General features: G+C 41.6%; 1 protein-coding gene across 1 annotated transcript in view; it reads right to left on the reverse strand.

Moving 5' to 3' along the window:
• Nucleotides 1-390: 390 nt before the first annotated feature.
• Nucleotides 391-23,158, reverse strand: part of rhoub (ras homolog family member Ub) — a 29,172-nt gene continuing 6,404 nt past the window's right edge. The window contains exons 2-3 of the mRNA XM_061878633.1: nucleotides 15,371-15,429; nucleotides 391-6,561 (exon numbers count right to left, since the gene is read on the reverse strand). Of these exons, the coding sequence (XP_061734617.1) occupies nucleotides 6,109-6,561; nucleotides 15,371-15,429 (512 nt within the window). The 3' untranslated portion in view covers nucleotides 391-6,108. The remainder of the gene's footprint in view (nucleotides 6,562-15,370; nucleotides 15,430-23,158) is intronic.

Genomic DNA, 23,158 nt, shown 5'->3' on the forward strand with positions numbered 1-23,158 from the left:
CTTATTTGACGAGGGAAAACGTCGAAGCCGTAGTCAACAAAAAAAGGATGGAAATAGGGTTTGAAAAAACGGTAATTTGGGGAATTCCTAGAAAGTTTTTGAACTTGGATAAAGAATAGTTTGAATGTCCAGAATGCTGTAATATGTTGAAGGTGGAATGGCTTGAATTGGTTAAAAAATGTGGAAACGGTTGAAAGTTTGAAAATGCTCAATTCATTTTCAACGGGAAATATGTACTGGAAAACCTGGAAATATGGGAAATTTTGGAACTTGTCAAGGGAAAACCCACGATTACTGAATGAGCTGAACAGTTTGAAGTTGGAACCGGTTGAAAAAGGTGGAAGGTAGAGCGCGCCAAAATCTGGAAAAGAAGAATATAAAGAAAACCTCTGAAATTCTACACTTTATTCACATCTTGATTGTCATAGTTCAAACACAATGTGACGGTGTATTGACGCAAAGACATAAGCAAAACAAAAACATTTTGTTTCACATTTTATTTAGCTCCATTTCAACCCCCGCAGTTTTGTACCATGTGTGACGGAGCCACTCACACAAACAAGTATGGTGACAATACAAACATCATAGAGGGCATATCGGACTATGTAACATACATAAAGACATGGCACATTCATGCATCTGCTTTGTTGCGATTCGTTACATCAGTTGTTGGGAACAGAATAACAGAGCGTGAATAACAGGCTTCTGAAAAATAAGAAGCAATCATGTATCGAGTCTCTTTGGTGATTTCGTTGCAGAAGAGTGTGGTGAAAGTGAGAATCCAAACTAGTGTTGTGTTGCAGTGCAAACACAACCTCTTTCGCAGTTTTTGGCATCATATTTAAAGGAATATGTTAGAGGTATTTGTATAGCTGGTGCTCTAAACACGGCTGATCCAAAGGCCATTTTTACAGATTTGTAGCAAAAATGTCACCGTGCTATTCATCCAACCTTAAATCAATTATTTGCAGATACATGCTCTTTATCAAACAGAAACCATTTGATTTTTTTTTATATATTTTTCTTTGCAAAACAATTAAATAGTGTTTTATTGTTTTGATTACCAGTATCCAATATTGATTTGACAATTTTATTTATTGATTTATTATATAAATGTATCCAAATTAAGAAAACAAATGTAAATCAGTATTTCTCAAAATTTGGGAAAAATACAAAAACAAAATTTTAGAAAATGCATGCTTTTCATCGTGTTTTGTGATAAAGGATTTTCTCCAGAAAGCAGCCTGATCAATGGATGCATTTGTTTTTTGAGCTGCATCCCGAAACGAACAAGCGGTAAAAAATGGATGGATGGATGTTTACCACTTTTTAAATAGCTTCTAATCAAGCAAGTTCTAGAAGAAAAAAAAAGGTTTCAAAATGCAAAATATGGAGAAACATGCTTTTTACTGTACAGCAACACCGGAGCACCGGATTTATTTGCTTTTTAAGACACTTTTTTTTAGAGATTCATTGCGTCATTTGTTCAATATCTAATCCAGGAGTGCACACACTCTTTCAACATGCGAGTTACTTATGAAATGACCAAGCCAAAATGATCTACAATTTAATTTTTCCAGGCATAGACCGATTTTATTTCAATTTTTTTTCTCAACAGCCCCCCCATTGTTCACCTGTACCTAACCTTTTTTGTAAGGGACGACAGAAGTTGGCAGACCCGTCAGCGATCCTGTTCTGTCTCCCTGTAATGTTTGTCTGATTTTGAATGGGATTCTGCTGAAAATTTTAATTTCCTCTCATGGATTAATAAAGTATTTCTCATCTCATACCTATGACAAAAATCCAAAACATATATTTATTTATGAATATATTGACTGTGAATTAGGGCTGGGCGGTATATCGATATACGCGATACATCGCGGGTTTGTCTGTTTGCGATATAGAAAATGACTATCGTAATATTCGAATAGACGTTCTCACGCAGTTGCTTTTAGCTGCAGGCATTACACTGCAGACTCTCCTCGCTCTATCCTGTGTCTCCTTCTCACAGACAAGCAGGCGCACATTCTTACATACGTCACATACGTATACGCCCTCGCCCAGCAGAGAGGTAGCGGTCTGGCTAACGTTAGCTGTGATGCTAGCGGGTTGTTGCGAGAGAAAGAAGGTGCCAATCTGGTAACAAATGAAGGAAGAATTAATTCCCAAGAAAAACAGCACGGGGTCCGTCGTCTAGCGGTGCTTCGGCTTCAAGCGGGAATATGTGGAATAGACAACTTTAATTTGTCATGTGTGGGGCACAAGCGTTGCTACCAAAAGTAACATTGCTGCTAATATGTAGCATCATTTGAAAAGTCACCTGCTAATAACTTTAATATAGTTTTGGTGAATTGACTTAGTTGTGATTTCCTTCCCTGCATGAAAGTTTAAAAGTAGCAGATATTAATGTAGTATGAAAAAGAATGTTTTAATGTAGACACATAGAATCACCATACTGCTGTGATTATATGTACCCAGTGTTCATTAAGGCAAAACACCGAGAAATATATTGTATATCGCGATATGGCCTAAAAATATCGCGGTATTAAAAAAAGGCACTATCGCCCAGCCCTACTGTAAATTAGGGCTGGGCGATATATCGATATAAACGATATATTGCAGGTTTGTCTCTGTGGGATATAGAAAATGACTATATCGTAATATTCGATTGTATGATCTCACACAGTTGCTTTTAGCTGCGGGCATTACATTACTGGCGTTTCTCACTCCTCGTCTCTAATTCTCACATAGGCGGAAAACAAGCCCGCCTTTCTTACATACGTCACATACTGTCGCGCGTGTAGCATCATACGCTCTCGTCGATTAGAGAGGTAGCAGCATGGCTAACATTAGCTGAGGCAGGTCGAGCGGAGGGGAGCTTGTGACAATGCAAGAGAGAGATGGTGCGAAACTGATCAGGAATAGAGGAAGAAACAATACATGCTAAAAATAAAGAGCAGGGGATCCATCATCTGGCGGTGGTTTGGCTTCAACTGGGAAGATATTCAGCAGACAACAGCAATATGCAAAGTATGCAGCAGAAGTGTTACTACAAAAAGTTAGCAACACTGTTAATTTGTTCTTTCATTTAAAAAGTCACCTGTGAGACAATGAAGAGTATTTAATAAATACAGTTTTGGTCAATTTACTTAGTTGTGATTTCCCTCTCTGCATGAAAGTTTAAAAGTAGCATATATTAATGCAGTATGAAGAAGAATGTTTTAATGCCGACACATAGAATCATCATACTGCTGTGATTATATGCATCAAGTGTTCATTCAAGGCTAAGGCAAAATATCGTAATATATACCGTATATCGCAATATGGCATAAAAATATTGCGATATTAAAAAAAGGCAATATCGCCCAGCCCTACTGTGAATGTGCGCGTTTTCTGTCAACCTGTGTTGGTGCTGCGATTAGGGGGCAACTTGTCCAGGGTGTACACCGCCTTCTGCGCAAATGCAACTGAGATAGGCTCCAGCAGCCACTGTGGCCCCGAAAAAGGACAAACGGTAGAAAATGGATGGATATTGAGGATTCTCTATATGTACAATGTATGTTAATGTACCTGGCGAAATCAAATGAGTCCATATTACATAAAACAATTAACTATGTCACTTTTTTGGTCAATCCTTTACTCGGATGACTTGCACTGGATGGAATGAAATGACTCACGCGGAACGATGCTTCGGTGACGGCGTTCGCTTTCGAAGTTAGCTGTGAGGAAAAATGACAACTGGCATGTTAGTTCCTTCACCTTTCTCCTCCTCAGCTCGCTTGTCGGTGGGAAGTCTGTGTCCTAGTTTTTACGAGCAGTCGGAAAATGGCGTTCCACCTTTCACTTATATGCACTTCGAAAATGATGTAGTGAAAAAAAAACAAAAAAGTCCTCCCATTCCGTAAGAAGGTGATATGTGTCTGGCTTTTTGCTTGGTTCAGCTTCTCCACTCATTTTTAATCTCTTTTTTAAGTTTAGAGAAACAAAACGAGGGGTATAAAATGGAGGCTAACTTGGTACCTGGCTAGCTAGCTTGTTGGTTTTGCCGCGTTTGGCGGAGTTTTTGCGCATTGCGCACTCAGCGGTGCGCCGTCAGGGTTGATACTGAAGTCTATTATTTTTTTAATGCCATGCGATCGACGTATTGTGCACCCCTGAAATAGCTTCATTTTTTTAAAGCCTAAAAATAAAATTAAAATGCTAAACCACGATTTTATCTCGGTTTAAAAAATTTAAAAAATTCAAAATTGTGGTGTTTTGTACTAAATATATTTTTTTAGGAAAAATAAAAACTTGCATCATCTTCATCAGACCTGGGCAAATTAAAGCCGGAGGGGCCACATGCGGCCCATTAAGTATTTCTATCCGGCCCGCCAGACATTCCCAAATATTTTTTTTACATCTTTGAGATGGATCTTTACCATGAATTGATTAATGTGGACCTCGACTTAAAGAAGTTGAAAAACTTCTTCGGGTGTTATCATTTAGTGGTCAATTGTACCGAATATGTACTGTACAATCTACTAATTAAGTGAAGTGAATTATATTTATATAGCACTTTTTCTCTAGTGACTCAAAGCGCTTTACATAGTGAAACCCAATATCTATTTTTTTTTTTTTTTTACATTTAAGCCAGTGTGGGTGGCACTGGGAGCAGGTGGGTAAAGTGTCTTGCCCAATGACACAACGACAGTGACAAGGATGGCGGAAGCGGGGATCCAACCTGCAACCATCAAGTTGCTGGCACGGCCACTCTACCAACCGAGTTATACCGCTTCTAATAAAAGTTTCAATCAATCAATCAATCAAAGTGTAGCTGCCATGATGTGCAGTGATGTTTTTAAATGACCGCAAGTCTTGAACTATAGGTATTTCAGTGGTTGGAATCTTGCGCTTTTGCACGATATACTAGTTACTATGGTAATTAATTAGTTGCTATGGCAATCTAAGTCACAGCAGCTCAGACGAGGCCCCAAGCAGTGGGGGTGGGGGGCATTTCCAAAGAGTGTCAGCCCGAAATGTGGGTGTCAAGGACAGACGTGGAAGGAGATTTTTACAACACAGTTCTAAAGCTTTGTTGTTATATATCAGATAGTATATTGTATTTGTACCCTTTGTGTTCATATTTCGCTGTTTGTCGCGTTTTTGCTTGATTGTAAAATACGTCGATCGAGAGTGGGTGTGACGGTCATATGTTGTCAATATTTAGTTTTTTATCGTTCATAGAAAAATTTACAATTCCATTCTGTTTTTTTAAAGTCTGTCCGAATGTTTTTAGCATTCAATCAGACGTTATTGTGAGGTTTTGTATTATCCATTCCATCCATTTTCTACCGCTTATTCCCTTTTGGGGTCGCGGGGGGTGCTGGCGCCTATCTCAGCTACAATCGGGCGGAAGGCGGGGTACACCCTGGACAAGTCGCCACCTCATCGCAGGGCCAACACAGATAGACAGACAACATTCACACACTAGGGCCAATTTAGTGTTGCCAATCAACCTATCCCCAGGTGCATGTCTTTGGAAATGGGAGGAAGCCGGAGTACCCGGAGGGAACCCACGCATTCACGGGGAGAACATGCAAACTCCACACAGAAAGATCCCGAGCCTGGATTTGAACCCAGGACTGCAGGACCTTCGTATTGTGAGGCAGACGCATTAACCCCTCTTCCACCGTGTATTAGTGTTCCTAAAAATAGATTTACCGGTCCTCAGACACATTTCTTTCCCTAAATTTGCCCCCCCCCCAGTCAAAATTATTGCCCAGGCCTGATCTTCATGATAGTTTTTTCAATTAAAAGTCTAAAATCATTGCTCAATGTGAATGTTGTTTTTGTATACCATTCGAAAGGACACAAGATGAATCCTGTTGGGATTTTGGCCAAAGACATACATACAGTGTACACCACATATAGATGATATAGGGAATATAGTCTGAGTTCATGTCCCCTCATCCAACTCCAGTTCACATTTGCGTATGCAGTCACTGTGTAATAAGATGAGCTGCATAGTTTTTGGTTGAAGGCTGGTTCAAGTCACGGTGACGACTGCGGAGCTTGGCGCCGCATAAACATCCAAGTTATTGTTGCTCCATTGTCCCACGGGAAGTTCTACTGGACGCACACGTACTTCTTCCACCACGACTTGGAGAGCATCTTCATCTTATCCGCCGTACTCCGCACCTTCTCCCGCCGCACTCTCCGGTCCGAATTCCTCAACCCCACGGCGATGGCGGCGTCGAACACCTCCTTCAGGTTCTTCTGCGTCAGGGCCGAACATTCCACGTAGGTCACCGCCCCCATTTTCTCCGCCAGCGCTCTGGCGTCCTCCTCGGCCACGGGCCTCTCCTTCCGCCTGGCCAGCTCGATGAGGACCTTGACGTCCTGCCGCAGGTCGCACTGCGTGCCCACCAGGAGGACGGGCGTGAGGGGGCAGCGGCGGCGGATTTCCGGGACCCACTTCTCCCAGACGTTCTGGAAGGAGGCGGGGCTGACCACGCTGAAGCACAGCAGCAAGGCGTCCGTGCGACTGTAGCAGAAGTGGCGGAGTTTGTCAAACTCGTCCTGGTGGGGGACACAGACAAAAGGTAAGCATCCGCACTTCTTATGATTCTTATTTACTTGTATTGCAGTGAATATCAGTTAAATAACTTGGGCCCCTGCACCTGGACATCATGTGTCAATCAATGACATTGCTCCTCCCGACAGTTATCAATGACAACTGCTACCTTGCATAATATAAACACAGAAAAAAAGGTGAAAAAATGCACATGAGCGTAAGTAAATGTGTCAATATATTTCCTGCCATTAGATAGGCTCCAGCACCCTCCGCGATCCCAAAAGGGACAAGCTGTAGAAACAGAATGGATGGATGCTCCTCCCACTAGTAATTGATGACAGCCATCACCTTACATAATAATAATAAATGATAAATGGGTTGTATTTGTATAGCGCTTTTCTACCTTCAAGGTACTCAAAGCGCTTTGACACTACTTCCACATTTACCCATTCACACACACATTCACACACTGATGGAGGGAGCTGCCATGCAAGGCGCTAACCAGCACCCATCAGGAGCAAGGGGTTAAGTGTCTTGCTCAGGACACAACGGACGTGACGAAGATGGTACTAGGTGGGGATTGAACCAAGGACCCTCGGGTTGCACACGGCCACTCTCCCACTACGCCAGGGGAGTCAAACTCAAATACAGAGTGGGCCAAAATTTTAAATTGAACAAAGCAGCGGGCCAAGGTTGAACAAATTAACCTTTTAATAGGGACCCAAACGAGTTTTGCATTGAATATTGAACAAGCGAGACTTATATAACTTTATAGTGACATGCAAAATCGAGTTTCAAATAATACTGATAATTTAAAAATGGCAATGGCATATCAAATCAAATTTAAATAGAAATTGAATGCCTCTTTTCTATTTGCAGCCTTCTCAGGTAAAAGTCAAAATAAACTTTTCCCACAGGCTAATAATACATTTTTATATTGTAGCGTCCAGGAAGAGTTAGTGCTGCAAGGGTTTCTGTGTATTTGTTCTGTTGTGTTTATGTTGTGTTACAGTGCGGATGTTCTCCCGAAATTTGCTTGTCATTCTCGTTTAGTGTTGGTTCACAGTGTGGCGCATATTTGTAACAGTCTTAAAGTTGTTTATACGGCCACCCTCAGTGTGAACTGTATGGCTGTTGACCAAGCTTGCATTGCATTAGCGTGTGTGTGTGTGTAAAAGCCACATATATCATGTGACTAGGCCGGCACGCTTTTTCTACGTAGGAAAAGCGGACGTGAAGAAAGGTTTTAGAGGACGCTTGAGAAAGTGCCTTTAAGGCACGCCCCCAATATTGTTGTCCAGGTGGGAATCGGGAGAAATTTAGGAGAATGGTTGCCCCCTGTGATTTTCGTGAGGGGCACTGAAATGTGGGAGTCTCCTTGGAAAATCGGGTTGGGGGTTTAGCAAGTATGAGTATTAGTTATGAATGCGGTGTTACAGCGACACCGCCGCTGTATAATACCGACGGGCCAGCTCTAATGTTAAGGGCCAAATGAAAATACACGGCGGGCCAAATTTGGCCCGCGGGCTACAGTTTGACACCCATGCACTACGCCACGCCGTCCATATACATGGTACATACATAATCTACTGCATACAAAAGAAATAAACAACCTTGTTAAAATGCAACGAGCTCGCTCACGAGGACATGCATGGATGCAATGTAGATGTGTCGTATAATTACTGCGATCACACCTCCCACCAGTTATTAATGATATCAGCCACCTTGCAGAATAAAAAATGAACACTACAAGTTAATACCCAAAGTGACAAAAACCCCACAGTGAAGTCGCTCAGACATGACCACACACATCCAACAGATATTGCTGCAGTAACTCCTCTCACCAGTTAATAATGATATCCGCCACCTTGCATAATAGAAAAGAACATCCATCCATTTTCTACCGCTTGGTCCCTTTTGTGGTCACGGGGACACTACAAGTTAATTCCCAAAGTAAAAAAAAGCCCACAGTAAACTCGCTCAGACATGACCACATGTAACAAATACTGCTGCAGTTACTCCTCCTAGCAGTTATTAATGATATCCGCCACTTTGCCGAATAGAAATGAACACTACCAGTGAAAACCAAAGTGACAAAAAGCCCACAGTAAACTCTCTCAGGCATGACCACACACATCCAACAGATCCAACAGATATTGCTGCAGTTACTCCTCCCACCAGTTATTAATGATATCCGCCACCTTGCCGAATAGAACACTACGAGTTAATCCCCAATGTGTAAAAAGCCCACAGTGAACTCCCTCAGGCATGACCAAACATATGTAACAAATATTGCTGCAGTTACTCCTCCCACCAGTTATTAATGATATCCACCACCTTGCAGAAGAGAAGTGAACACTACAAGTTAATCCCCAAAGTGACAAAAAGCCCACAGTAAACCCGCTCAGGCATAACCACAAATATCCAACAAATATTGCTGTAGTTACTCCTCCCACAAGTTATTAATGATATCCGCCACCGTGCAGAATAGAAAAGAACACTACAATTGAAAGCCCAAAGTGACAAAAAGCTCACAGTAAACTCGCCCAGGAATGACCACACACATCCAACAAATATTGCTGCAGTTACTCCTCCCACCAGTTATTAATGATATCCGCCACCTTGCAGAAGAGAAATTAACACTACAAGTTAATCCCCAAAGTGACAAAAAGCCCTCAGTAAACTCGCTCAGGCATGACCACACACATTCAACAAATATTGCTGCAGTTACTCCTCCCACCAGTTATTAATGATATCCGCCACCTTGCAGAATAGAAAAGAACCCTACAAGTTAAACCCCAAAGTGACAAAAAGCCCACAGTGAACTCGCTCAGGCATGACCACACACATTTAACAAATATTGCTGCAGTTACTGCTTCCACCAGTTATCAGTGGTAACTGCCACCTTGAATAAAATGTAAAGCCGGTCTTCAGGCCAGGGTCTCCTAAAGATCCCCAAAACCCATTTTAAAACCCAAGGCCATTGCTCCCAGACTCTGGAACAACTTGCACCAGTCCCTCCGTGAGCTTGGCTGTGTTGACACTTTTAAAAAAACACTTGAAGACTTCTCTTATTAGTAAAGCTTTTAGTTAGTGCACATGTTAACTATCATTTTTAATCCTTTTTTTAAGATGTTGCCCCAGTTGTTTTAAACTAATTGTTTTAATTCACCTATGCTTTGTGTTTTTTTTTTTTATCTGTGAAAATCGCTTTACTTACTATGTATTCTAGAAACACTCCACAAAGTGAAAAACCTTGCTGTAGTGTATGCTCACTTGCACGCGTGCAATGTAGACAGAGTATAGAATGTCTGCAATGATCCCCTCCACCAGTTATATATGATAACCTCCACCTCACAATAATTGAACAGACTTGAAACAATCCATAAAGTAAAAAAGCTCAGGTACAAGAACATGCATACATGCATTGCAGCATGGCATATAATTACAGCAATCACTCCTCCCCCCCATTTATTAATGATAGCCGCCACTTTGCATAATAGGAAAGAAGACTAGAAATAATTTGAAAGTTAAGTTAAGTTAAAGTACCAATGAATGTCACACACACACTAGGTGTGGTGAAATTTGTCCTCTGCATTCGACCCATCCTCTTGATCACCCCCTGGGAGGTGAGGGGAGCAGTGAGCAGCAGCGGTGCCGCGCCCGGGAATCATTTTTGGTGATTTAACCCCCAATTCCAACCCTTGATGCTGAGTGCCAAGCAGGGAGGTAATGGGTCCCATTTTTATAGTCTTCGGTACGACTCGGCCGGGGTTTTGAACTCACAACCTACCGATCGAAAATGAAAAAGCGTGCAGTATGCTTACTCGGGCACAAGCAACGTAATTATTGCTGCCACCACTCCTTCCACCAGTTATCAATGATAACCTCCACTTTGCATAATGCAAATAGACTACAAACAATCCACAAAGCTTACTGTTGTGTCCGCTAACTCACACACGAGAACATGCATGCGCGCAATGTTGACATGTTATAGAATTACTCGCAAAAACTCCTCCCATCAGTTATTAGTGATAACCTCCACCTTAGATAATAGAAATAAGCAGACTAGAAATAATCCTTCGAAGTGCGCTCACTCAGGCATTGTAGACATGGCATATGATTACTGCCATCACTCCTTCCACCAGTTATCAATGATAACCGCCACCTTGCATAGCATAAATTAGGGCTGTCAAAGTTAACAAGATAACACTTTAACAGCGCTAATATTCTTTTGGAAGGTCATTCTCCCGACAAGACAAAAGTAATGTGTTATCCACTATCACAGTGAGTCATCACTGGAGAAACTTCTCTGTTTAAATTACAGTTTAGTCCACACCGATAACATAAAATGTAAATAGTTACTTGCTCAAGACATTTCTTCTCAAACCAATCGCACACTTTGGCCTTCACAATAAAAGCTTTGCATGTCACATCCTGTCTGACTACATTTAAACATCGAAAAACCGTCGTGCATTACAATCATGCTTTGTCAAAAAAAGTTGTGTAATGTCCATGCAGCCATCCGTTTTCTGCCACTTGTCCCTTCGCAGGGGGTGCTGGAGCCTATCTGAGTTGCATTCGGGCGGAAGGCGGGGTACACCCTTGGACAAGTCACCACCTCATCACAGGGCCAAAACAGATAGGCAGACAACATTCACACACTAGGGCCAATTTTAGTGTTGCCAATCAACCTATCCCCAGGTGCATGTCTTTGGAGGTGGGAGGAAGCCGGAGTACCCGGAGGGAACCCACGCAGTCACGGGGAGAACATGCCAACTCCACACAGAAAGATCCCAAGCCCAGGATCGAACCCACAACCTTCGTATACGTACTAACCCCTGGTTCATCGTGCAGCCAGTTTTGTAATGTAACCTGTGATATTTCTACCTAAACAAATGCTAGCGGTGGACATTTTCTGCCAAATTGAAACAATGCGTATATTCTTGTATAACATATTCTGGTTGATAGTCCTCGATTACAGAATGTTTAATCCTTTGACAGCCCTAGTGTAAACCCAAGAAACCATTTATAAAGGCAAAAAGCCTGCAGTTAACTTGACATGCAACATATATATTGCTGCAATCGCTCCTTCCACCAGTCCCATCTTAAAACTCATTTGTATACTCTAGCCTTTAAATAGACCCCCTTTTTAGACCAGTTGATCTGCCGTTTCTTTTCTTTTCTCCTTTGCCCCCCTCTCCCTTGTGGCCATGGATGAAGTGCTGGCTGTCCAGAGTCGGGACCCGGGGTGGAGCGCTCGTCTGTGCATCGGTTTTGGACATATCTGCGCTGCTGACCCGTCTCCGCTCAGGATGGTCTCCTGGTGGCCCCACTATGAACTGGACTCTCATGGTCCGGTCCGATCCGGTGGCCATGTACTGCTTGCCTGTGTATCGGCTGGGGACATCTCTGCGCTGCTGATCCGCCTCCGCTTGGGATGGTTTCCTGCTGGCTCCGCTGTGAGCGGGACTCTCGCTGCTGTGATGGATCCGCTTTGGACTGGACTCTCGCGACTGTGTTGGATCCATTATGGATTGAACTTTCACAGTATCATGTCAGACCTGCTCGACATCCATTGCTTTCGTCCTCTCCAAGGTTCTCATAGTCATCATTGTCACCGACGTCCCACTGGGTCATCATTGTCACCGAGGTCCCACTGGGTGTGAGTTTTCCTTGCCTTTATGTGGGCCTACCGAGGATGTCGTGGTGGTTTGTGCAGCCCTTTGAGACACTAGTGATTTAGGGCTATATAAGTAAACACTGATTGATTGATTGATATTATGTTAGATCCACTATGGACTGGACTCTTACTATTATGTTGGATCCACTATAGACTGGACTCTCACAATATTATGCTAGACCCACTCCATTGCATCCGGTCTCCCCTAGGGTGGGGGATCACCAACTTCTGCAGTCCTCTCCAAGGTTTCTCATAGTCATTCACATTGACATCCCACTGGGTTGCTAGTTTTTCCTTGCCCTTATGTGGGTTTTGAGCAGAGGATGTCGTTGTGGCTTGTGCAGCCCTTTGAGACACTTGTGATTTAGGGCTATATAAATAAACATTGATTGATTGATTGATTGCCCTGCGATGAGGTGGCGACTTGTCCAGGGTGAACCCCGCCTTCTGCCCGAATGTAGCTGAGATAGGCACCAGCACCTCCTGCCACACCAAAGGAAATAAGCGGTAGAAAATGGATGGATGGATGATTGATAAGAAATGAATAGAATCATGACAAATAATGCACACTATGCGCACTTAGGAGTCTGCCTGTCTCTATGAGAAGCTCCTTTAACTTGACATAAACCACTCCTCCTCTCACTAATCCCTTTTTTCCTACAATCTATCCCCAGTCTCCTTAGTCTCAAGCTGCAGTTTAGATGATGTGATCTGCAGAGTGCATGGAGACACTCCGAGTCATTTCTGGCAACTTCCCCCCACCTGACCCCTACAGCATGAAACTGCATAAAGACAGCAAATGTTTGTCGACTTTAATCCTCTGGCATTGGCCCGTACATGTCAATGTGTGTGCTGCAGCTTGTGTTGTGAGCTTTGGGGGCGTATTAGCGGCTCAATACACAACTGACGATGCCTGGCAGGCTTTGTGAATATCAAATGCTGCTCCCAGGGCAGGGTTCGTTGGGAGTTGGATTATGAAACAAGCCTGCTTGTTACTGAGAAAATATACATCACAAGCATGATTGCTAGATTGTGGTATGGTGGCATGGTGACGCAGAGAGTTTTTCCGTATTTGTGGCGCAACGTTCAGACTGACACGAAGATGTGTGAAATTATGACATATCAAACTAGGATTTATAGCTCAGAATTGTACCTCAAGTGTCATTGAATCTAATATTTAATATACAGTTACATCTATGCAGTTAAACACAAAATTATTCCAAATCTGGACACATTTTTGAATGAATGGTGGGTTGTTTGCTGTAAAAGACGAACAAATGTCATCAGTAAAACATTTTGTCGTTTTTAATTCATTAATCTAAAAATAATCCCACTAGAAAAAAAACTCTTTAAATTCTGCAATTATTAATACATAAAAAAAAGAAGTTATTTTTCTTTTTTTACATTTGACAATACTCCTCCTCAATACACATACAATATATATATACATATATATATATATACATATATATATGTATGTATGTATGTATGTACTATTCAGTGGCCTAGTGGTTAGAGTGTCTGCCCTAAGATCGGTAAGTCGTGAGCTCAGCCAACACTCCTGGTCTGCATTATTCATCAATAGACAGACAACACATATACTCCGCTGCTTCACAGGCCGCTGGATGTAGCCGGCAAAGTATTCCCATGCTAGCTAGCCGGTCTAGCAAGCACGCGTCATTCAGTCCAAAACGGCCCGATCTATCCACTTTCAGAATTGTCTGGCGGTCGTAAGTGATCCCGGAGTAACCACGCTGTAAGCCAGCCATGAAATTTGCAGAATTGTCTGGTATTTTTGCCAAATGTTCCATCTTTACCAAGAGCCCCTCGACGCCGGGCGACGCCAACTTGTTAAGAAAAGGCGTTAACAAAATAAAAGCATGTAAACAACATACGCAAATGTGCGATAAAATAATTGTCGGCGTTAATAGATTGATGAGTTAACTCGTAATTAACGCATTAATTTGCCCACCCCTAATATATATATATATATATATATATATATATATATATATATATATATATATATATATATATATATATATATATATATATATATATATATACATATATATACATATATATACACAAATACATACATACATATATATACATATACATCTAGTATGTGTGTGACAATCATTGGTACTTTAACTAATATATATATATGTATATATATATATATATATATATATATATATATATATATATATATATATATATTGTGACAATCATTGGTACTTTAACTAATATATATATATATATATATATATTAGTTAAAGTACCAATGATTGTCACACACACATACTAGATGTATATAAATATATATATATATATACACATACATACATACATACATACATATACACACATATATAGACGCACTAACCCCTCTGCCACCGTGAAGCCTCACAATACGAAGGTCCTGAGTAGTCCTGGGTTCAATCCCAGGCTCGGAATCTTTCTGTGTGGAGTTTGCATGTTCTCCCCGTGAATGCGTGGGTTCCCTCCGGGTACTCCGGCTTCCTCCCACTTCCAAAGACATGCACCTGGGGATAGGTTGATTGGCAACACTAAATTGGCCCTAGTGTGTGAATGTGAGTGTGAATGTTGTCTGTCTATCTGTGTTGGCCCAGCGATGAGGTGGCGACTTGTCCAGGGTATAAACCGCCTTCCGCCCGATTGTAGCTGAGATAGGCACCAGCGCCCCCCGCGACCCCAAAGGGAATTAACGGTAGAAAATGTATATATATATATATACAGTTATAGTTATTATATATATTGTTATTAATGACACTGTTTTGGGCGATTTTTAGTTTTTGGTGAGTAGAGGAGGTCCCAAGTGTACTTTGGGAGAGGATCAATGCTCTTTCTATTTTCTTATGTTGCTCTTTTATGTACAGTATGGAAGCATTACTGAATGAAAGGGGCTCTATACGTGAATAATCTTCACAAGGACAACCCAGGATGCTGATGATGCTGATGAAGAAGAGCCATTAAAGGGAAGCACTGATGCTGCATGACACAGTCACAATAGCTGCAGACGTTTTCCCAAAGTTCCAGAAGCTTTTGCTTTAATTAGACATCCTTAATGAAGTGGTCAGTGAGTGTATTCCAGCCATCAAACTCACCTGTCCTGCGGTGTCGCACAACTGTAGTCGAACCGGGCTTCCGTCCACTTGAACCACAGCTGCGGGAATTAAAAAGGGAACATAAATTAGACTAAGCTCCACCTGTTTCAGACACACACAGGAGAATAGTCCCGTGTAAACAAAAGGCTGCCAGTTTAAAAAAAAAGCACAGAAAGCAGCGTCTCGCCCACCCAGCTTGCAAGTTACGACTGTTGTGTCGGTGGCTGGGATCACTTTGTTCTCCTCCGCCATGTTTTGACAGAGGCCATTCCTCAAGTCGTGCAGTAAATGTTCAAAACAAAAGCAGATTTTTGTGTTTTCACCCACTCTTCCACCGACCGGGCCTCGTTTTTTTTTTTTCACATTGGAAAAAGTGCATGAGTCACCAAGAGTTGCACGATGGGGTTGTTTGTTCTTTTTGGAGAGGAGGAAGGAAGGGAGCGCAGTGCAAAGATCAACATGCATATGGAAATATTTAGCATGTGTCCCTAACCGGAGGGGGTGTGGCTGCATGTAACGCCAGATCAGAACCGGATCAAAGCCTTGGCATAGGACCACTCATCGTTCATTTCTTTGGTTTGGTTAAGAATTCTGTCCATTGTGTGGAATTAGTTGTTGATTAATTGCATCATGAAGCAATATAGATCAAACAAAGTGCAGTACTTGGCTGCAAAAAGCAGAGGCGCTGTTGATTAATTCTGCAGCTATGGGAAGTTAACATACTGTGTTTCCTTGAATTGCCGCCGGGACGCTAATTAATTTAAAACCTCGTCTCACTCCTGCGCTTACCAAAGGCATGCGGTAAAAGTAAGCATGCGCTAAATATTTTAAAACCTCTTCTCACTCCGGCACTTACCAAAGGCATGCAGTAAAAATTTTGAGTGTGATGTAAGCTTGGACCTTAAATCCTACTGAATAGCTCTTAATCTTCTTCCCTTTATGCAATTTCAAATTACCGGTATTTAAATCAGCCTCCTCCATTTTGAAAATGATGACAGGGGAAGTGTCACTCGTGACGTCACGAGTTTGATAATACTAAGCATGCGCAAATTATTTTGCGAGTTTGACCCGGCAGTAATTCAAGGCAGACGCATACTATATGCCCTGCGGCAATTCAAGGAAATACGGTACACGCAAAACATCCGCGACACAACCGGCATGCAAACAGGAGTTCGGAACATTTAGAAAGATTCTTTGACGCTGAGGATTATTTTGAGTCATTCTTCCTTTTCCCATGATGCAGGGCTGCCATTGCCACTGGCAGCTGGCGTGATCACATTAATTATATAACACGTATACGGTGTGCATGTTAACTACACGGATTATTTTGAGTCTTACTGTTTATTTACATTACACAAATATTACACTTGTTATTGCGCCGGAATTGGATTGCTTTTATTGTATGATAGGAGTGTGAATGCTGTCTGTCTATGACGAGCTGGCGACTTGTCCAGGGTGTACACCGCCTTCCACCCGAATGCAGCTGAGAGAGGCTCCAGCACCCCCTGTGACCCCAAAAGGGACAAGCGGTAGAAAATGGATGGATGGACGTATGTATGTATGTCGTACATAAGCAACTCTACCGTGGACTTTGACTTTGTGGAGTATGAGTATCTATTTTTGTTTCAAATATGTGACAGTTATCATTTCTATCAGAAGGAAGGAGTGATCCCATTAATTATATGACATGCCTCTGAGCAAACATTCTTTTTGACTTTATGGATTATTTTGAGTTGTTTTATATAGTTATATAATGCAAAATATGTGGTTATTATTTATAACTGGCCAGAGGGGGCGATTGCATTTACTGTACTTTTATGACACAGTGTATTTATTTATCATGCGCATGCATGAGAGTATACTGTGATATTTTGACTTCATGGATTATTTTGAGTTGTTTTATATAGTAATATAATGCAAGATATGTGGCTATTGTTTATAACTGGCCAGAGGGGGCGATTGCACTTACTGTACTTACATGACACAGTGTATTCATTTATAATGCACATGAATGAGAGTGTACCATGGGATTTTGACTTTGTGGATTATTTTGAGTTGTTTTATATAGTTATATAATGCAAGATATGTGGCTATTATTTATAACTGGCCAGAGGCGGCGATTGCATTTACTGTACTTATATTACACAGTGTATTCATTTATAATGCGTATGAATGAGAGTGTACCATGGGATTTTGATTTTGTGGATTATTTTGAGTTGTTTTATATAGTTATATAATGCAAGATACGTGGCTATTATTTTTAACTGGCCAGAGGCGGCGATTGCGTTTACTGTACTTATATGACACAGTGTATTCATTTATAATGCGTATGAATGAGAGTGTACCATGGGATTTTGACTTTGTGGATTATTTTGAGTTGTTTTATATAGTTATATAATGCAAGATATGTGGCTATTATTTATAACTGGCCAGAGGGGGCGATTGCATTTACTGTACTTACATGACACAGTGTATTCATTTATAATGCACATGCATGAGAGTACACCGTTGGCTTTTGACTTCATGGATTATTTTGAGTTGTTTTATATAGTTATATAATGCAAAATATGTGGCTATTTTTGATAACTTTCCAGAGGGGGCGATTGCATTTACTGTACTTATATGACAGTGTATTTAATTAACATGCGCATGAATGAGACTACCGTGGGCTTTTCATTTGGGGGATTATTTTAAGTCTTTTTATAATGAAAGTTGTCGACTATCTTTATTAAATGGCCAGAAAAAGGGACTACATTCATTCTATGACATGTATGTATCGCAGGCTTTGACTTTGTGGAGTATTAGGAGTTTAATTATTTGTATTTCAATAATGTAAGGTGATGGTTATCATTAAGAACTGTTGCGTGTGCACGAACAAGCAGTTGTGCCGTTAGATTCGATTTATGGATTATTTTGAGTTCTTGGGGTCAGAGCAGCCCATTAAAATTGCTTTGTATATTGATATTCTCCTACTTTGATCGTATATTTGAGGCCCTTGACATGCACTAAAACTCACAAAATGTTGCAAGGGAATTAAGTCTCGCAAAAAAAAAAAAGAATCATAATTTTGGGGGTCCCTAAAACGGAATCTCCAAATTGACTCTCTAGCGCCCCCTTTTAAAGTTAGAGAAAATGAGTCGCTGCTACCAGATTCCTGTATCGTCCCAAAAGTCGCGAGAGACATCTCTCATGCTGCGACGCATGTAAAACTCACAAGAACCCATTCCTAAAAAACGAACAGGAAGTCGGCCATCTTGGTCTCCGTCCTACATTAACAAACTCCTCCTACGGACTTTGACTCAATGAGTGGCGGTTAAAATAACAGATACGTTGCGAATGAACGAAATAGGATGTGGGCGTGGCATGGCTCCAAACTTTGATCTGATCCCAAATCCTCCACGCGACACCTCCGCTCCGGACAGACTAACATCCTCCAACCTCTAAGGACAAAGCTACGAACAATGGGAGACCGGGCTTTCTGCCCCGCCGCTCCCAGTCTGTGGAACGCACTCCCTGACCACCTGAGGATACCACAGACTGTGGATGGTTTTAAAAAAGGCTTAAAAACCCTTCTTTAAAAAAAACAAACTTTTTTTTAGATATATGCGTGCTAGTTCAGGTTTTTATTTTATTATCTTTTTATTTATTTTTTAATACACTATAGCACTTTGAGCTTGTTTGCTCAACGGAAAATCTATTATTAGTATTATTATTAGTGGTTCGTCACAAAACTTTCAACATTAATACCTCAGCTCCACAAATTCAGATCTTGATCAGAATTGGTAGAAATGATGATGATGTCATCTTGAAGTGTTAGATGGGTCAGTACCTTTTAGTACCAATTCATGGTGGCCCGAGCCTGTCGGCGAAAACTGCTCCTCGCCATCAACCATCAAACTGTCGTTATTTCACTTCAGCTGATCAGAGTGTCCTATCCTATCTCCTTCCAAACTGATACGAGGCTTCAAGATCAGTCTCTGATTCTGATATCGTTGATATCAACACCAATGTGGCCTCCCACAGCTTTAAATCTAATTAATTTCTATTATGCAATGTGTTGGATATTATGTATGACTTGGGCGATTACATTAGCTACACTTATACAACATATACAGTGTATTCATCATGCGCATGAATAAGAGCGTAGTTTGATTTTGTGGATTATTTTAAGTCTTTCTATTCACCGCTATCGTGGACGTTGGCGGTTGTTGTTAACAACTGACCAGGAACGCAAATTCATTCATCATATGACCTGCGGGGTATGCTTGTGCCTTATCAAAGGTACTGTAAACTTTGACTTTGTGGATTATGATGAATCTTTCTATTTATTTCTGTGATGTAGGGTGACCGTTATCATTAACAGGAAGGGAGGAGTGATTTAGGAATTATAGAACGGTAATGAGTATGTGCATGCACCTGGGTTTTCTTTTATTTTGTGGATTATTGTAGGTTTAGGGTTATTGTTCATTTCTTATTGTTTATCATTAACCCTTGTGTAATGTTCATATTGGTGTTACTCAGCCAGCATTGGTGGGTCTGATAGACCCGTTGCATTTTGCGGCGTTTAATGCCTCACAATCAAACACTTTTATGTTAAAATACTGAACAGATGTTTACCTTATTCCAATAATGGGTTGTACTTCTATAGCGCTTTTCTACCTCTAAGGTACTCAAAGCGCTTTGACACTACTTCCGCATTTACCCATTCACACACTGATGGAGGGAGCTGCCATGCAAGGCGCTAACCTGCACCCATCAGGAGCAAGGGTGAAGTGTCTTGCTCAGGACACAACGGACGTGACGAGGTTGGTACTAAGTGGGGATTGAACCAGGGACACTCGGGTTGCGCACGGCCACTCTCCCACTGAAACATCTGTTCAGTATTTTAAACATAAAATACTATGTCAAAATATGTTATGTTTATATTAAAATACCGAACAGATGTTTACCTTATCCCAATAAAAATCCGTTCAGTATTTTAACATAAAAGTGTTTGATTGTGAGGCATTAAAAGCCACAAAATGCAACGGGTCCATCAGACCCACAAACGCTGGCTGAGTAACAACAATATGACCGTCCATCCATCCATTTTCTACCGCTTGTCCCTTTTGGGGTCGTTGCACGGAAAATTTCTCTGCCAGTTTCTGCATCCCACAGGGATTCTTCTTTTGTGTTTCTGCACCTGCGGTTCCCACACAGGGTTGCAACGTTGTTTGTCAACACTTACTGCTCTCATTTTCTCGCACATTTGACCCTCTGATGTTCTGTGAACCTACACTCTGTCCTCCTCCTCCTGTGTGTGTGTGCGTGTGTGTGTGTTGTTCAGAGAACATCAATTTCCACACTTCTATAAGCCCCGGGTCCAGTAGACCCAGACATCTTATATGTAATAGAAATGTGTATGGTGTGTGGTCATTAAATATGTATTCTGATATATGTTCTTCACGGTGGCAGAGGGGTTAGTGCGTCTGCCTCACAATACGAAGTTCCTGCAGTCCTGGGTTCACATCCAGGCTCGGGATCTTTCTGTGTGGAGTTTGCATGTTCTCCCCGTGAATGTGTGGGTTCCCTCCGGGTACTCCGGCTTCCTCCCACCTCCAAAGACATGCACCTGGGGATAGGTTGATTGGCAACACTAAATTGGCCCTAGTGTGTGAATGTGAGTGTGAATGTTGTCTGTCTATCTGTGTTGGCCCTGCGATGAGGTGGCGACTTGTCCAGGGTGTACCCCGCCTTCCGCCCGATTGTAGCTGAGATAGGCGCCAGCGCCCCCCGCGACCCCAAAAGGGAATAAGCGGTAGAAAATGGATCGATGGACATATGTTCTTCACAGAAAATGAGCCAAAGTCAGTGAGTCTCAGTTTGAAAAAATAATTAATTGTATCATTTGGTGGGAAGATTACAAACAAACTTCATGCCTAAACAAGACAGAGATTGCAGTAATGCTTCTATTGTGTCATTATTTCCTAACCGTCGACATTTGATACTCTTTGAAAAACTGCTCCTTCTTGCCATCTCCCGCTTTAGCGCTTCCTTGCCTTTCTGCCACCTGTGGTGTTGCGTAACTCCACTCAACTTCAGGGGGAAAAAAAAAAAAAAGATACTCCCATTCATTGCGCGAAGTGACATCACCACCGAGTGCACAAACCCTCACTGTCAGACGGAACGTCAAAGAAAGACAAAATGTGCTTGTGGGACAGATGCAGAGGAGGAGAGAGCCCACTGTGTCATGGCTGACAACAACAAGGCCGAGTTGTGCGAGCCAAACCAGGCTGCGAGGGAAACCACAGAGTGTCTTTGTGGTGTGCGTTCCCACACTTTGGTGTTCTTTATGGGATTTGTTGGTTTGAAAGGCCATTTGCATGGAGACACACATTTATGGACGCGTCTGTTTTGTTTAAAAGAGTCAAACAAATGCAAAAAACAAACATCAACTGCAGGGGATGTGCGTTTCTTAAAGTCATAAAAAACTGACATTCAATAAATTCAATGCTTTCATTACATATATGTATTGTTGCATTTGAACAATTGTATTGTTTATAATAGAGGTAATTATTGTTTCTATTCATTATCAATAAAGATGTCCGATAATGGCTTTTTTGCCGATTTCCCGATATTGTCCAACTATTTAAATAAATGATAAATGGGTTGTACTTGTATAGCGCTTTTCTACCTTCAAGGTACTCAAAGCGCTTTGACACTACTTCCACATTTAGAATAGAATAGAATAGAATAGAGTTTTATTGTCATTATTGCAATGAACAGGTTCAAAGAACAACGAAATTGGAGCAGCTCCTTCTAAGGTGCATATACAATATGGTAGTATAAATTTAAAAAAATAAATAAAATAAATAAATAAATAAAAAATAAATAAAAAAAAAAAGATAGAGATGACAGATGTATCTATGTATACATACATAAAACATTATTTCACATTGTAGTCCAAAAAAATAGAAAAACATTTAAACATTACACATGAGGACATGATGGACATATGGACACTCAGTGCCTGTTTAGTGCTACTATGGCTCTTGGGTAAAAGCTATTTTTTAGTCTATTGGTGCTCGCTTTTAGCACCCTGTAGCGTCTGCCTGAGGGTAGCAGTTCCAGGTGGCTGTGCCCGGGGTGGAATGGGTCTTTCAGGATGCTCTGTGCTTTCCTGAGACAGCGGGAGCTGTACAGGTCAGCCAGGGAGGGGAGGGGGCATCCGATTAACTTCTGGGCGGTCTTTATGACTCTCTGGAGCGCCGTGATGGAGGGAGCTGCCATGCAAGGCGCCAACCAGCACCCATCAGGAGCAAGGGTGAAGTGTCTTGCTCAGGACACAACGGACGTGACGAGGTTGGTACTAGGTGGGATTTGAACCAGGGACCCTCGGGTTGCGCACGGCCACTCTCCCACTGCGCCACGCCGTCCCCAATATTTATTACCGATTCCGATATCAACCGACACCCATATATACAGTCGTGGAATTAACACATTATTATGCCTAATTTTGTTGTGATGCCCCGCTGGATGCATTAAACAATGCAAAATAAATCAACTCAAGTTATGGAAAAAAATGCCAACATGGCACTGCCATACTTATTATTGAAGTCACTAAGTGTATTATTTTTTTTAACATGCCTCAAAACAGCAGCTTGGAATTTGGGACATGCTCTCCCTGAGACAGCATGAGGAGGTTGAGGTGGGGGGGTGTATGGAGTAGCGGCGTCCCGGAAGAGTTAGTGCTGCAAGGTGTTCTGGGTATTTGTTCTGTTGCGTTTACATTGTGTTACGGTGCAAATG

Source organism: Nerophis ophidion, linkage group LG18, assembly GCF_033978795.1.
Source record: "Nerophis ophidion isolate RoL-2023_Sa linkage group LG18, RoL_Noph_v1.0, whole genome shotgun sequence".
NCBI lineage: Eukaryota > Metazoa > Chordata > Actinopteri > Syngnathiformes > Syngnathidae > Nerophis > Nerophis ophidion.